General features: G+C 36.1%; 1 protein-coding gene across 1 annotated transcript in view; it reads right to left on the reverse strand.

The window, feature by feature from the left end:
* Positions 1–16,768, reverse strand: part of LOC121383903 — a 96,000-nt gene that overhangs the window by 48,040 nt on the left and 31,192 nt on the right. The window contains exon 3 of the mRNA XM_041514001.1: positions 1,043–1,184. Within this exon, the coding sequence (XP_041369935.1) occupies positions 1,043–1,184 (142 nt within the window). The remainder of the gene's footprint in view (positions 1–1,042; positions 1,185–16,768) is intronic.

Consider the following 16,768-nt stretch of genomic DNA (forward strand, 5'->3'; position numbering starts at 1 on the left):
TTTGATGTGACACTGGTGCACTTACAAACTGATGTGACTGGGTCTGAGACAGAATTTGATGTGACACTGGTGCATTACAAATTCATGTGACAGGATCTAACATAAGCTTTGATGTGACACTGGTGCACTACAAACTCATGTGACAGGGTCTGAGATAAGACTTTGAAGTGACACTGGTGCACTACAAACTCATGTGACAGTGTCTGAGATAAGCTTTGATGTGACACTAGTGCACTACTAACTCATGTGACAAGGTCTGAGACACACTTTGAAGTGACACTGGTGCACTACAAACTCATGCGACAGGGTCTGAGACAGACTTTGAAGTGACACTGGTACACTACAAACTCATGTGACAGTGTCTCAGATAAGCTTAGATGTGACACTGGTGCACTACAAACTCATGTGACAGGGTCTGAGATAAGCTTTGAGGTGACACTGGTGCACTACAAACTCATGCGACAGGGTATGAGACAGACTTTCATGTGACACTGGCACACTACAAACTCATGTGACAGGGTCTGAGACAGACTTTGAAGTGACACTGGTGCACTACAAACTCATGCAACAGGGTCTGAGACAGACTTTGATGTGACACTGGTGCAGTACAAACTCATGTGACAGGGTCTCAGATAAGCTTAGATGTGACACTGGTTCACTACAAACTCATGTGACAGGGTCTGAGATAGGCTTTGATGTGACACTGGTGCACTACAAACTCATGTGACAGGGTCTGAGATACGCTTTGAAGTGACACAGGTGCACTACAAACTCATGTGACAGGGTCTGAGACAGACTTTGATGTGACACTGATGCACTAAAAATGTATGTGACAGGGTCTGAGACAGACTTTTAAGTGACACTGGTGCATTACAAACTCATATGACATGATGCGAGATAGACTTTGAAGTGACACTGGTGCACTACTAACTCATGTGACAGGGTCTGAGATAGGCTTTGAAGAGACACTGGTGCACTACAAACTCATGTGACAGGGTCTCGAGTTAATTACAGTTAGTTAAACCAATTTATAGTACATTACATGGTTCAGAAGGACAGCCAAACAGATCCAGTTTAAGTGTAAAACTAGAACTCTTCCACTTTATCTGTATTCTTCTGGCTTTAACCGAGGGTAAAAAGAGATGTTCTTTCATTTCATAGGGAGCTCCACAATCATATTCATTCTGAAAATAAAACATTTATGGTAAATTCCAATTATTGCTAATCATATGTACATGCATATTTAACTTTATCAAAGGGTGACAGCTAGGTCACCAAAAATAAGTATCCCTCACTGGAGATCAATCCACAAAACGAGAAAAAACTAAACAAGAATTCTGAGAAATTAAATGTCTCATCTACTACCATAAACATATTCATGTCGTTGGTAGTTACACCATAACTTATTCATGTCGTTGGTAGTTACACCATAAACATATTCATGTCGTTGGTACTTACACCATAAACTTATTCATGTCGTTGGTTGTTACACCATAAACTTATTCATGTCGTTGCAGTGACTGCCGTTTGATGATTGCACCAACGTCTGAATAGCACTCAGTGCATGAAAAACCACTCCCCTTAACAAATTTGCAAGGTGAAAATTTTATACTGTTAACTTATATAATTTTTGGGAAATTGAAACTGAAACCAAAAGGTTTTGTTCAGAAAAAGAAAACAGTGGTGTCTTCCTTAATATAACATGTATCAACTGTTCTCATTGGACGTATGTAAGCGGAAGTTGTACTGTCTATTGGAATATTCCGATCATTCGGAACACTTTAGCCTATTTCTATTTGTAATCAGCCGAGGTGCAGAACTGGTGGGTGCATGATGTGTGTTGCTTTTGTAGCAATCTTGCAAATTAACTATAACCAATGTGAAAATAAAACAATATTGCTGTTTATTTATTTGTTTATTTACTAGTAACTCGCTTTTATATTTAATTATCGGTTTTTAAGTTTTACTTTTAAAATGTTTGTGTGTTGTCAAGGGTTGGAAATTTGCTCTTGCCAAATTTGTCGAATGATGTCAGAGGAAACTTCAAAAGAACCATGATTAATAATTAACTGCTTGACAGTGGTGGTTATATAGTGATAGTTGTCAAGTTAATCAGTGAGAATGGTTAGTAATTAATTATTAATGAGCAGTTAAAACTTCAAAATGACATTGATTAAATTAATATTTGTTTGATGATGATTATTATTATTATTATTAATTAAGAATTGACCGCAATTATTTTTTGGTTCATCAAAGTGTGAACCGAAAAACCGATGTGCACACTGTATGACTCCGCGTAAAAGCTGATGAATTCTGTAAGTAATGACTTGAAATTATTTTTGAAGGAAAGGATCCAAAACTGCTAAACTGCATTAGTGGAGAAGTTTGTTGAGGCAAGAAACCCGTTGGGAAGGAGAGAAGATAATTTACGTTTTCAACCAGGTAATGAGTTTGGAAAAGGTTGTGGTCTGTTAGGGACTAAATGGGGAGGCCTGATGTAGAATAGAGAAGGAATCGGTAAGGAGGTTTTGTCTACAGGTAGGAAAGGTGAATCGAAATCGTTACCATGGATACCAACATGTAATAATTGTGGAGGAAAGGGTCATATAGCAAGATCATGTGCCTGTAGGAAAGTGGATCAGCAACAGACTAAAGTCAGGCAAACTATTGGGGTATGTGTCAGTAGTAATGAACGCTACCCGTTATCTCAGAAACGAGCAGCTTGACCCCCATTTTTTTCTGATTCATTTTAAGTGTGAGGGGTGGTAGTATTTATATCCGTGGCATTTATGTCGGTTGATACGTTGCAGGTAGGAGTTTTAGCCACATATGTTACTATTGTCGTCTATGGGATTTGATTTGGTACTATACACCCTATAGGCATACACACACACACCCACCTGTGTGATCTGTGTGTGTGTGTCTATATACATGTGTGTATATATATATATATATATATATATATATATATATATATATATATATATATATATATATATATATATACTGACACACAATGAAAACGCAAAACAGATATTTTTCAATATTTTGTTGTGATTAATGAAAAATATATTTATTGGACTTAAAATAACAATTTATGAGAGGAAGCCATTGATTGGTACTTTTGTCTGGGTTTTAATCCTGGTTTTGTTCTCGTTACACATACAATAGCAGAAACACACAAAATGGTGTGAAATGTGTTCACTACATGCTCAATCATGCTGCATGCAATGCACATGAAATGCCAGTATGTGGACACATAAAAGTCACGTAACGGTGTCATAATCCTCGTCACATTAAGAATGTCACGACTCCGAGAAGAGCAAAGGGAGCAAGCGTTGGGCATGGTTCAAGGGGGGACTTTGCAAAGTCAAGTTGCTAGGACCTTCAGCAGTTAAAACTTCAAAATGACATTGATTAAATTAATATTTGTTTGATGATGATTATTATTATTATTATTAATTAAGAATTGACCGCAATTATTTTTTGGTTCATCAAAGTGTGAACCGAAAAACCGATGTGCACACTGTATGACTCCACGTAAAAGCTGATGAATTCTGTAAGTAATGATTTGAAATTATTTTTGAAGGAAAGGATCCAAAACTGCTAAACTGCATTAGTGGAGATGTTTGTTGAGGCAAGAAACCCGTTGGGAAGGAGAGAAGATAATTTACGTTTTCAACCAGGTAATGAGTTTGGAAAAGGTTGTGGTCTGTTAGGGACTAAATGGGGAGGCCTGATGTAGAATAGAGAAGGAATTGGTAAGGAGGTTTTGTCTACAGGTAGGAAAGGTGAATCGAAATCGTTACCATGGATACCAACATGTAATAATTGTGGAGGAAAGGGTCATATAGCAAGATCATGTGCCTGTAGGAAAGTGGATCAGCAACAGACTAAAGTCAGGCAAACTATTGGGGTATGTGTCAGTAGTAATGAACGAGAACATCAGGGAGGTAAGGAAAGCATTCGAGTATTAGTTGGTCAAGTATTTGGAAAAGAATTGAAAATCATTAGAGATACAGGATGCTCTACTGTTGCTATTAAGAAATCATTGGTACCAGAATGTGCTTTGACAGGAGAAACTGGAAATTTTGTCACAGTTGATGGGACAATACATTGTGTGCCGTGGTGTGAGATTTATTTGAAAACTCCATATTTTACAGGAAATATAAAAGCCATTTGACATTGTAATAGGAAATGTTGCAGGAGCAATTAATGTGATGGAACCAGATACCACACAGACGTCATGGGAGATACAAACAATTACTGTTGTGGAAACCAGATACCACACAGACGTCATGGGAGATACAAACAATTACTGTTGTGGAAACCAGATACCACACAGACGTCATGGGAGATACAAACAATTACTGTTGTGGAAACCAGATACCACACAGACGTCATGGGAGATACAAACAATTACTGTTGTGGAAACCAGATACCACACAGACGTCATGGGAGATACAAACAATTACTGTTGTGGAAACCAGATACCACACAGACGTCATGGGAGATACAAACAATTACTGTTGTGGAAACCAGATACCACACAGACGTCATGGGAGATACAAACAATTACTGTTGTGGAAACCAGATACCACACAGACGTCATGGGAGATACAAACAATTACTGTTGTGGAAACCAGATACCACACAGACGTCATGGGAGATACAAACAATTACTGTTGTGGAAACCAGATACCACACAGACGTCATGGGAGATACAAACAATTACTGTTGTGGAAACCAGATACCACACAGACGTCATGGGAGATACAAACAATTACTGTTGTGGAAACCAGATACCACACAGACGTCATGGGAGATACAAACAATTACTGTTGTGGAAACCAGATACCACACAGACGTCATGGGAGATACAAACAATTACTGTTGTGGAAACTAGAGCTCAGAAAGGTAAGAAGGGTCAAGGAATGAAGCCACTGAAAACTGTGAAGGTGACATGGGATGTGGTAAGTCCTGATGGAATGAGGGAGGCACAGAATAGTGATGAGAGTTTGAAACCCTTCTTTGAGTTGGCTAAATTAACAAAACAACCAGAAGGCAGCTGCAGGGAACATCGAGCTTTGTGATAAAGAACAATTTGTTAATGAGAAAATTTAATTCACCGAAGGTAGAAAATGGAAAGTTGTTCACACAATTAGTTGTAACAGGTAAATAGACCTCTTTCACATTCCACTGCACATGTGCCCGTTGTAGGGCAACTCAAGGACGCAAACCGCGAACTCACGTGAGATCTCACAAAAATAGACTTGTGTACAAGTTGTGGGGCATAGACAACGGGATGCCACACAATAGGAATGTGAATATCTCCATGATTAATTATTCGACATCTAACAAGACTTATTGGAGACATTTGTGAATTATTGCTTATCACGAAATAAAAATATGTGGTTGCTAACGCCTGACAAACCATCGGTTTGGATTCGTACGCAATAAATATCGGATATGGGCAGAAATAATATTAATGTGTGCGGGTGTGTATGTATACAGAGATATATTGTATTTAAAAATACTTTCAGGATTCTTGTTGGAATTTCTTTTGACCAAGTTATTTAAAATTTTGTTCGGTATTTGGAATAAAATTAAATGATACAAATAAAATTTGAGCTATGGTACTATAAAACATTAGAATCAGGCCTGTAGGAAAAATATCTGGAGTTGGGGAAGGGGAGGAGGCACAATCTGTAGTGGAGGGATACAGTCTAGTTGGGAGAGGCAGGGGGTAAAAGCCATATTTGAAACCGGGTTTATAAAAGTGGCCCTACAATCCCACCCCACTCCGACTTCTCGGTTGCTACCGACTTGAGAATGGTCAGAAATGTAATTTTATTGCATATACAGCTATTTAAATTCGAAGCAAGATTATTTAGCCCAAGAAACATGTAAGTTTTATTTATAACAGATTGGACTAGCCGAATGCTTGATAATATGGCTACAAACTCAGGATAGTATCTTTATTATAAACTCATGAGGGTTTATTATGCGCAGTCATAAGGTACTTCATTTGAATGTTGGAAGCAAACATATTAAGTACCATGCCTCAGACGACGAACAATCAACAGAAGTAAACAGGCTTAGCCTGAATTTAAGCCGAAATAATTAAAACTGTGAATGAAAAAGAAGAAATAAGGCCTAATAAAAAAAATATATATATTTCTAAAACTTCGTAAATACCAGATATTTCATATGAAGTTGTATATGACTAATATAAATGATGGTGAAGGCAAAATAAAGAAAGAATCAAACAAACAAAGAAAATAAATTGAATAATAAATAAATAAATACATGTAAATAAAAACAAATTTAACCTTCGTGAATACCAGATATTTCAAATGAAGTTGTATGTGACTGATATAAGTGATAGTTAAAAGTAAATAAAAGAAAAAAAGAAAGAAATATTATAAAATAAATAAATAAAATAAGATAAATAAAATAATAAATAAGGTCAGTGCTACACACACACACACACAAACACACACAAATATATGTTTTAAATATTATTTCAAGTAAGGTTGTATGTATCTGATACGGTATAAATGATAGTGAAAATAAAATAAAATGAATAAATAAAATAAGATAAATAAATAAATAAATAAGTAAATAAATAAATACATAAAATAAGATAAATAAATAAATACATAAGTAAATAATTTGTGGATAGACATGTAACATGATCAGGTTGAATGGCGAATGCAGTTCGGCAGAGCCTTGCTGCATTCGCCATTCTAACCTTCACAGGATAAAGCCGATATGTTAAGACAGTAACCAGTTATTCCCTATATAAGAGTAAGTGGCAGGCAAAACAGAAAACCTAATATTTTAAAAATAAAAACCCCTCAACAATTTTACCTCCCCCCCCCCCCCAAAAGAAAACACCAGCAACAACAAATCTGCCCCCAAATAAACAATAGCCTACAAAACAAGCCCACACACCACTAACCCAGACAAACACGCGCGTTTAAAAAAAAAGGTTTTATCTACATGTATACCAGAGGCATAGTAAGGTGGCAAGGGGTGCACATAAACAACACATATATATAGGTAGTACTAAACCAAATAACTTCCGGCTGGGTCAAAGTTCGAGGTGCACCCAACTTTTGATATAGAAGTGAACACCACAAGTCCTGTGATTGGTTATAAATGTGAGTGTGTTGGTTGTAAAAAATAATAGTTTTATCTGGGTAAAAAAAATATGCAATTTTATTTCATCTAGTACTAATGTGTTAAGTTGCCTTGTGCTTGAAACATGTATCGGGGGTACCTGTGAAAAAAAGTACTCGAATTTTGTGCGGAACTAGGGTAGTCATAGACGCTACCCGTTATCTCAGAAACGAGCAGCTTGACCCCCATTTTTTTCTGATTCATTTTAAGTGTGAGGGGTGGTAGTATTTATATCCGTGGCGTTTATGTCGGTTGATACGTTGCAGGTAGGAGTTTTAGCCACATATGTTACTATTGTCGTCTATGGGATTTGATTTGGTACTATACACCCTATAGGCACACACACACACACACACACATCTGTGTGATCTGTGTGTGTGTGTCTATATACATGTGTGTGTGTGTGTGTATATATATATATATATATACTGACACACAATGAAAACGCAAAACAGATATTTTTCAATATTTTTAGTAGTTTATTACTAATAATAAACTTTGTTTATAAAGAACCAATAATACACTAATCACTTGATTACTTGTTGGCCCATTAACAACCAATGTAAATATTACATATATTTTCACACATGCAGTGGCTGTATCTCCACTTGGGTAATTAGGCTATACTTATGTACGTTGACCCACATAGGACAGTTTACTGCATGAATGTAGCTGCAGGGCATCTTGCTTAGGCCCCTAGAGATAGAGGGAGATGGGGCTATTATTAACTGACCCACAACAAAGCTGCAATCTGATTGGTTAATAGGTCTGTAACATGCATGTGTACCAAGCACCTTTCTCTTTGTTCACTTGCAAGACACTGGCCAACAGGTCACAGGCAACTACCAGCAGTGTTTCAATATTACCAGCAGTGTTTCAACTTGGAAATCAAGTGTTTTAATGTAGACATTTATATCAGGAACATGGCATCTCGTCCAAAGCGGACAAGAACTGCTCGCACTGAGCCTTACGATGCAACAAATCACAAGAACTGGACAGCTAACAAACTAAAAACTTAATTGAAAATGGCAGGAATTCTCACTCATTCTTCCATAAAAGTGGCAACTTTAATTCATTTGTATGAAGACAATGTGTTAAATCGACAACCCGCTACTGCTGGGACACAAGAAGTAGCAGAAACAACACCAGATAACATTACTGAAGGGAGAAACATTTCTGAAATGACTGGCAATGGAAATACGTGTCATTTGGAGCAAGATGTACATTTACAGTGCAGTTTGATGAGTGATCCACACAGTCATAACAGTGGTAATCCAGAGATAGCCCCAAACAGCTTAGCACCTCTACTACAGCTGATTAACAGTCAACAACAGATGATGTCAACCATGCAAATGCAAATTGGAAGTTTGATGGAAAAACATGATTCTAACATTTACAATGGGGGTAACCTGGCATCAGCATATGGAAGGTTATACAGTGAACACAACAACACTCAAACATCAACATCATGTTCTGTAGACGAGATAGGAAATTTGGATAGGTTTGGCTCAGTAGCAGGGATGTCTATGTGGAAGAAGAATACCACACCAAACGGAATTCCATCTAACATGCTACCACACATGGATGCTTTAACCCCATCATTACAAAGAGCAATTCGGGAAGGTAAGAACGTAAATCTTCGGTTATTACTGTTGGAAGGGTTCGAGTTTGATGCAAAACATTTAGACACAGACACACAAAAATTAAACAGAAGACTAGCTCAACCACTATCAATTACAGAATTCATCACTGCTTTTTCCAAATATAAAAGCTGCATGACTGAAACCTATCCACAAAGACAGCGTGAGCTAGACCTATATGAAAACATCATTATCAGACTCCACAACCAGTTTCCCAACAGCCCAGCCTTCTATGACTACCACAAAATGTTCGCTTCTAGAGCAGCAGAAGCTTTAAGACATTCTATTACGGTAGACTGGTCATACATGGACCAAGACATTTACAGTCTGGTTACAGCAGGCAGGCAGGGACGCTTGTGCAAGAGCTGTGGTAGCATGACACATGCATCAGCTGACTGCACAATGTATAACTCCAGTGATCAATGGTATAATGCTCCCACACAACACTGGGACGGTCCATCTAGATACAGAAGTACTGGCAATGATATCCATGGAAGGCCTAGGAAATTCCTTAGGGGAGGAAAAGAAATCTGCAACAACTTTAATGGAGTTAAAGGTTGCTACAAAAGTAATTGTTTTTACATACACATTTGCAGTAAATGTAATAATGCCACACACAATGCACTTGATTGCAAAGTAACTTCGACAAAGTCAAAACCCAGTCTGGGTAATATGGGATGACAGATGTATCAGTTTCATGTACAAGAAGATGCCAAGCTGCCAGATGTTACAACACCTGTGAATGTTAACAGATTAAGACTGCAACTAAAAATGCATCCTGACACAAAGTTAACACAATTCTTGTGTGACAGCTTTAAGAATGGGTTCGACACATTAGTATCAAAATTACCAGAGGTTAGCAAAGTATGTGGCAATTTACAATCAGCACGAAAACAGCCGGAAATTGTAACAAGTCTGATAAAAGAAGAGTGTAAGAACAACTTTTTATTAGGTCCATTTAAAACAGCACCATTTTCAACATACCGTGTCAGTCCTATTGGTATTGCCACTGGTAAATATTCTAACAAACATAGGTTGATAGTAGACCTGTCATCACCACACAATGGTTTACAGTGTGACAGCATCAATGATTCTATTGATAAGGAGCAGTGCAGCCTAAAGTATGTAAAAATAGACGATGCTATAAAAATTATACAGCAGAAAGGAAAGGGTACATTATTATGTAAATTTGACATTTGTGATGCATTTAAATTGTGTCCCATACACAAAGAACAGTGGCATATATTTGGTATCAAATGGCAGGAACAATTTTACTTTTATCACAGATTAGTGTTTGGATCAAGATCATCACCAAAATTATTTGATTATCTATCACAGGCTATATGTTGGATTGCATTGAACAATTACCAAGTTCCGGTTATACTGCATCTGCTTGATGATTTTTTGTCTATTGACAGTCCGCAAGCATGCGCTGAACGTACCATGGCTATAGTTTCTACAATATTTCACCGTCTTAACATCCCTTTATCTGAGAAGAAAACAATAGGGCCAACTACAGTTTTGGAATATTTAGGAATTATCTTAGACACTGACTGCATGGAAGCTCGTTTACCAGTAGAGAAAGTTGATCGAATGGTCCAATTTTTAGAGGGAGTAATTCAAAGCCCAACTTGTACAAAAAGGCAGTTACTACAGCTACTAGGACATCTCAACTTTGCTTCTCGGGTTATTTTGCAAAGTCGTTCCTTTGTATCTCATCTGATTACACTGTCAACTACAGTTAGCAAACTGCATCATTACGTGAAACTGAATAATGAATGTCGTCTGGATATTACTATGTGGCTGAGGTTTTTGAGTAACTGGAATGGGGTATCAATGTTCTATGACAGCAAACTAACAAATGCTGCAGATATGCAGTTATATACAGATGCCTCTTCAACCATAGGATTTGGTGGTTATTTCAATGGTTTGTGGTTTGCTGAGAAGTGGTCTCCAGATATTCTAGCCCAGTTAAAGACGCAATATACCATTTCAATGGCTTTTATGGAATTGTACCCTATTGTAGTTGCTGCAGTTATATGGGGGAAATCGTGGGCAACAAAACAGATTCTTTTTCACTGTGACACAACTTACTTGGTGTGCAGCAAAAAACTATTTTACTGTATTGGCTGCACATATTTCAGGAGTTAATAATTCTGTTGCTGATCATTTGTCACGTTTGCAGATCGAGAAATTCTTCGAAGTATGCCCACAAGCCAGTTCTACACCAGTGGCCTGCCCTCCGCATTGCAAGATAATGTGGCATCGAGTAACACAGTAAACTCATTGTGACTAGCAGCCGTCAAGAAAACCACCAGAACAGCATACTCTACAGGATACAGCACCTTCGTGAGTTTCCTTACCATGAATGGAGTAAAGTGGCAAACCTTAGATCTTCCACCCATAAATGAAGAAATTCTGATATATTTCGTTGGGCATTGTTTCCAATCCCTCCGACTGCAACTGAGCACCATCAAGTTGTATCTGTGTGGTATACGATTTCAGTATTTATTGGACTTAAAATAACAATTTATGAGAGGAAGCCATTGATTGGTACTTTTGTCTGGGTTTTAATCCTGGTTTTGTTCTCGTTACACATACAATAGCAGAAACACACAAAATGGTGTGAAATGTGTTCACTACATGCTCAATCATGCTGCATGCAATGCACATGAAATGCCAGTATGTGGACACATAAAAGTCACGTAACGGTGTCATAATCCTCGTCACATTAAGAATGTCACGACTCCGAGAAGAGCAAAGGGAGCAAGCGTTGGGCATGGTTCAAGGGGGGACTTTGCAAAGTCAAGTTGCTAGGACCTTCAGAGTCCATCCATCAACTATTGGAGGACTTGCTGAATGTCATCAACAGACTGGGCATGTCCGTGATCGACCTCGACCTGGTCAACGTCCCGTTACGACCCCACGCCAAGATCGGCAGATTCGACGACACCACCTCCGTGACCGGTTCAGAACTGCGACAAAAATAGAAAGAAATGTTTTATTTAACGACGCACTCAACACATTTTACTTACAGTTATATGGCGTCAGACATATGGTTAAGAACCACACAGATTTTGAGAGGAAACCCGCTGTCGCCACTACATGGGCTACTCTTCCGATTAGCAGCAAGGGATCTTTTATTTGCGCTTCCCACAGACAGGATAGCACAAACCATGGCCTTTGTTGAACCAGTTATGGATCACTGGTCAATCCAAGTGGTTTACACCTACCCATTGAGCCTTGCAGAGCACTCACTCAGGGTTTGGAGTCGGTATCTGGATTAAAAATCCCATGCCTCGACTGGGATCCGAACCCAGTACCTACCAGCCTGTTGACGAACTGCGACAATGACAGCAAGCAATATGGTAGGACATCATGGAAGGCCTATCCATCCGATGACGGTCATCCGTCGACTCAGAATGGCTGGACTCGGATGCAGACGCCAGTACAGCGGTAACATCATGACACCGTGACATCGTGCTGCGAGACTACAGTTTGCTCTCCAGAATGGTAATCATCCACCATCTTCCTCTCATAAATTGTTATTTTAAGTCCAATAAATATATTTTTCATTAATCACAACAAAATATTGAAAAATATCTGTTTTTCGTTTTCATTGTGTCTCAGTATATATATATATATACATAAACCATGTGGGAAGACTGGCCAGACAAGCCTTGATGCATATTCATCGTTCTATGAAAGACGTATTCTTAAGTATTTCTGTTGAGCACAAAACATATTATATTTTCTTTTCTGTAAAAGAAGGAGATTGCACACAGTCTGACAAACAATAATAGTGATATAAACTTTATTACATAACATTTAGTGAAATATCTTATAATATCAGTCAAATAAAAGTGTTATCAGTCAGTGACAATAACACATTTTAAGAATATGTTATCGTCACTGTAAAAAGTGTTATCTTCATTGAAAGAAAGCCGGAACTATTTTGCTGCGGGCATTTTAAAAATAAAGGTAAATTGCCAAAAATTATATAATAAATAGAAAATTTCACGAATCTCGTGAAGTTTGCAATCATATCATACTCGTCGTGCTTGCACGACTCGTGAGATATAATTGCAAATGTCACTCAATTAGATATAAATCATATCTGACAAAAAACATGAAATATCCTCTATTTATGACTACTCCACAATTCAGTAGTAACAAAGAGCTTTTGTTGCAAGCGACTGGAGCATGAACGCGCCACAAGTCATTTAGTGGCTGAAGGGGCCACTTAGCACTATGCAAATCAAGGGCAGATCAGTATGTTTCTAACAGAGGCTATTGTAGTTTTAAACATATATTCTAAATGTTATTTCAATTTTGATCAAACTAATTTCCACCCACTTCTTTTGTACAGAACTTTATTGCTGTTATTGGTTTAAACATGACAATAACAACAGAGGACCTAGTTAGCATGTTTGTAAACTGCCCAATCCTTGTAAAGGCACATTTTGGTGCATGGTTTGTTAGAAATGGGTACCAATGCTTACTGAGGTCTGTACATGATATGGTTTATGGTGAGGGTAGGTGCTATTTATGGTGAGGATAGGTTACTGCACAAAGGTTACCTTTAAAGGTAATTTCGGGGGTCATTTATGATAATTTTGGGTCAAATTAGTGGAAGTTAAGTTTTTAAAAAACATTCTTATCTTTGCGGGTAGGGCTTTTTACAAATATGCTACTTAAAGTTTGCTTTTCATAAATATGATTATAATGGATCATTATATATTACAATTTACATGCAAACTATAGGGAAACATCATCTAAAAATCTTTGCTCCTTGCAACACAGTCACATGTCCAATTTTTCAGTATTTTGTGGAGTTCCGTTTTATTTAACAATAACAATTTAAAAGAAATGAACACTTACTTGGTAATAGTATTATACAGTAAATATAAGTGTTTGTACTACTGTAAATTGTTGATAGGTACAATCTTATTTATGACAGGTACAGATTTATTGACATAGGACATTTTGACAGGCACAGTCAAACAAATTATTTCCAGGCTTAGCATCTTTACTCAAATTAGTCTTTTGCATTTTCATTCTACATATACTCTTCCAAAAAAGTAGGGGAACCTGAAATACTAATGTTAATATCAACTATTAGACTGAACATATGTTTTGACCACAGACATCCTAGTAAAGAATGTTCAGGTCTGTTTATCAACACACCGAAACACATTCCATAGTTTGCACATGCATCAAGGAGTTGCCCCGTACATGTGCGTGGGGTATCATTCTCGATTTTGACAATTTTCAGGAAGGTTGATTAATCACTGTGAAACATTATTTCTGTCAATCATTTTCATTCTGTTGACCATACAGTTGTTATTGTTTTGTTTTTAGTCATTTTTATTGATTGAATTTGTGATTTACTGATAAAAAATCCGTCAACTTTAAATTTCACTTCTGACCCCAATAGTCCTTCAAGATCTTTGGTGGTCATAAAACCTACTGTAATACTGAATTTGCCCAATTAATTCACTATTATCATATAACCATTCCCCACAGCTAATATACATGTACCGTACAATTTTGGCAGTTGTAAATTCTTATTAAAGTTCCCCTACTTTTTTTGAAGAGTATATATAATATTTTATGTTAAAAATTAACCAATTTACAAAACCATTTTGTTTATTTATGGTCCCCCAAATAATTGTAGTTTTGTCTACCGTATATCTTCGCCTATAAGTCGAATTTTTTTCACCCAAAATTTATTTTATAACTTGGGGGGTCGACTTATAAGAGGGTAAAAAAATTTCACCAAAAAATTATTATTTTACAAGTTTTATTGTTGAAGTATACCATGTATTTATACTCAAATATGTTAATTTGACACATTTATTTTTTATAACCTATTTTTTGGGGCATTAGAACGGTTTTGGTTATGCGAAAAGGCGTACGATCTCACTCACATGCCAAGACAAGTCCACTTAGTTAAATTAACAGTCATAACTAATAGTAAAAATGTAAACAATACTAACTACCTGTTGCCTGAGTTTATTTTGAAATCTGGTCACTGGCATTAATGGTTGTTCAAACAATGTTTTGGCGGTGATTAACTTCATGAATATTACTAAGCTTTCCCTTAAAATAGACTGATCTCTGCAGTTCACTTATCTAGAGCAATAGGGACACACATCATTTGGTACAAAAACCAGTGTACTTTCCAGAGTTATCCTCCTTACATGTATTAATATGGCAGCAAAACGTGATACTTTCAGTTTTATCGTAGTGATCTGTTGTCAGTGTTTATAAATAAAGTTGTTGTCTGTGCACAAAACCATCTGTACAGTACTATACAGTAACAGTCAAACAGCTTTCACTCTCTACTAAGGGAATATTTCGTTTTGATGCTATGTAATAATGATAGTTTGATTGGAATAGTCTGATCATATTGCGATGTACAAAACGTGAAAACCGAAGTTTGTAAAATAATTTTCTTTTGTTCAAATATTATTGTTCTCATGTGCTGAAAATAAGAAATATTTCAATATTTATAAGTAGTTTTTCATGGGTCGACTTATAAACGGGTCAATAAAAAAATACGTTTTCAGGGCTTGAAATTAGGAACTCGACTTATAGCTGAGATCGACTTACAGGCGAAGATATACGGTAACTGAATTTTTTCTCCTTTCTTTAGTATCCATTTTCTATTATTTTCTAAATTTCATTAACTTTTGAACATTCATAAAATATATGTTCTAATGTTTCTGGCTGGGATTTGCAGAAATTGCAACTGCTTGAATCAATATATTTTATTTTATTTAAGAAAGTATTTGTTGCTATTAATTATTCTATGTAGAATTTTGTACTGAAACCACAATAAAGATGTATATTTCAGTATTTTAAACGATAATACTGTCCCCATTCTTGTGAAGATAAGAGTATAACCTAGGTCTGTATATTTTCTTTGTCAAGTAGGAACAGCTGCACTATAATTTAATAGTTTATACATTTGTTTACTTCCCCTTTGATCTTTTAAAAATATTCTTAGATTGAAAGGGGGAATAGGGTTATTAATTTAGTCTGTATTAATAATTAATTGGTTTACCAATAAGTTTTAATAGCTTTTATTAAAGTAGCATATGCTAAAAAATTAGATTTTAAATTATATTTGGCTTTACACTCCTCGTAACTCATATACTGCCCACTCTCTTTTAGTAGATCTTGAACAAAGATCATTCCTTTTTCAATATATTTTTGGTAAAATATTGGTTTATGATCTTTAGTTATATCACTGTTGTATCAGATATTTTGGTAAAATATTGGTTTATGATCTTTAGTTATATCACTGTTGTATCAGATATTGGTTCATGATCTTTAGTTATATCACTGTTGTATCAGATATTGGTTTATGATCTTTAGTTATATCACTGTTGTATCAGATATTGGTTTATGATCTTTAGTTATATCACTGTTGTATCAGATATTTTGGTAAAATATTGGTTTATGATCTTTAGTTATATCACTGTTGTATCAGATATTGCTTTATGATCTTTAGTTATATCACTGTTGTATCAGATATTTGTACCCATTATTTCTTTTTTACTTTTATACATTTATTTTGTTGAATATTTAGCGAACTTTGTAATAAATGTTTCCAAAAAAATATTGTTAATATTTTTTTCCTTTTTAATCTGAATAAAATAATCTCCATATTTAAAAATATTTTCTGTCATTATTCCTGTTACTGCTTCAAATAACAATAATAATAAATTCTTTATTTAGTGAGGGTAACACAGTTAGCAAAAGCTAATCTTCCCTCAGGCCCTCAGGTACAAACAATACAGAATTATAATACATACATTTATGAACAAATAGAAAATACATATATGGCAATAAACATGTACAAATTACATTATTTTAGAAAATATTTCTTGAGTCTATATTTAAAAAACAGCAGTGTTTGGTGATGGATGGATAGC

This window comes from Gigantopelta aegis, chromosome 10 (assembly GCF_016097555.1).
Source record: "Gigantopelta aegis isolate Gae_Host chromosome 10, Gae_host_genome, whole genome shotgun sequence".
In the NCBI taxonomy this organism is placed as follows: Eukaryota; Metazoa; Mollusca; class Gastropoda; order Neomphalida; family Peltospiridae; genus Gigantopelta; species Gigantopelta aegis.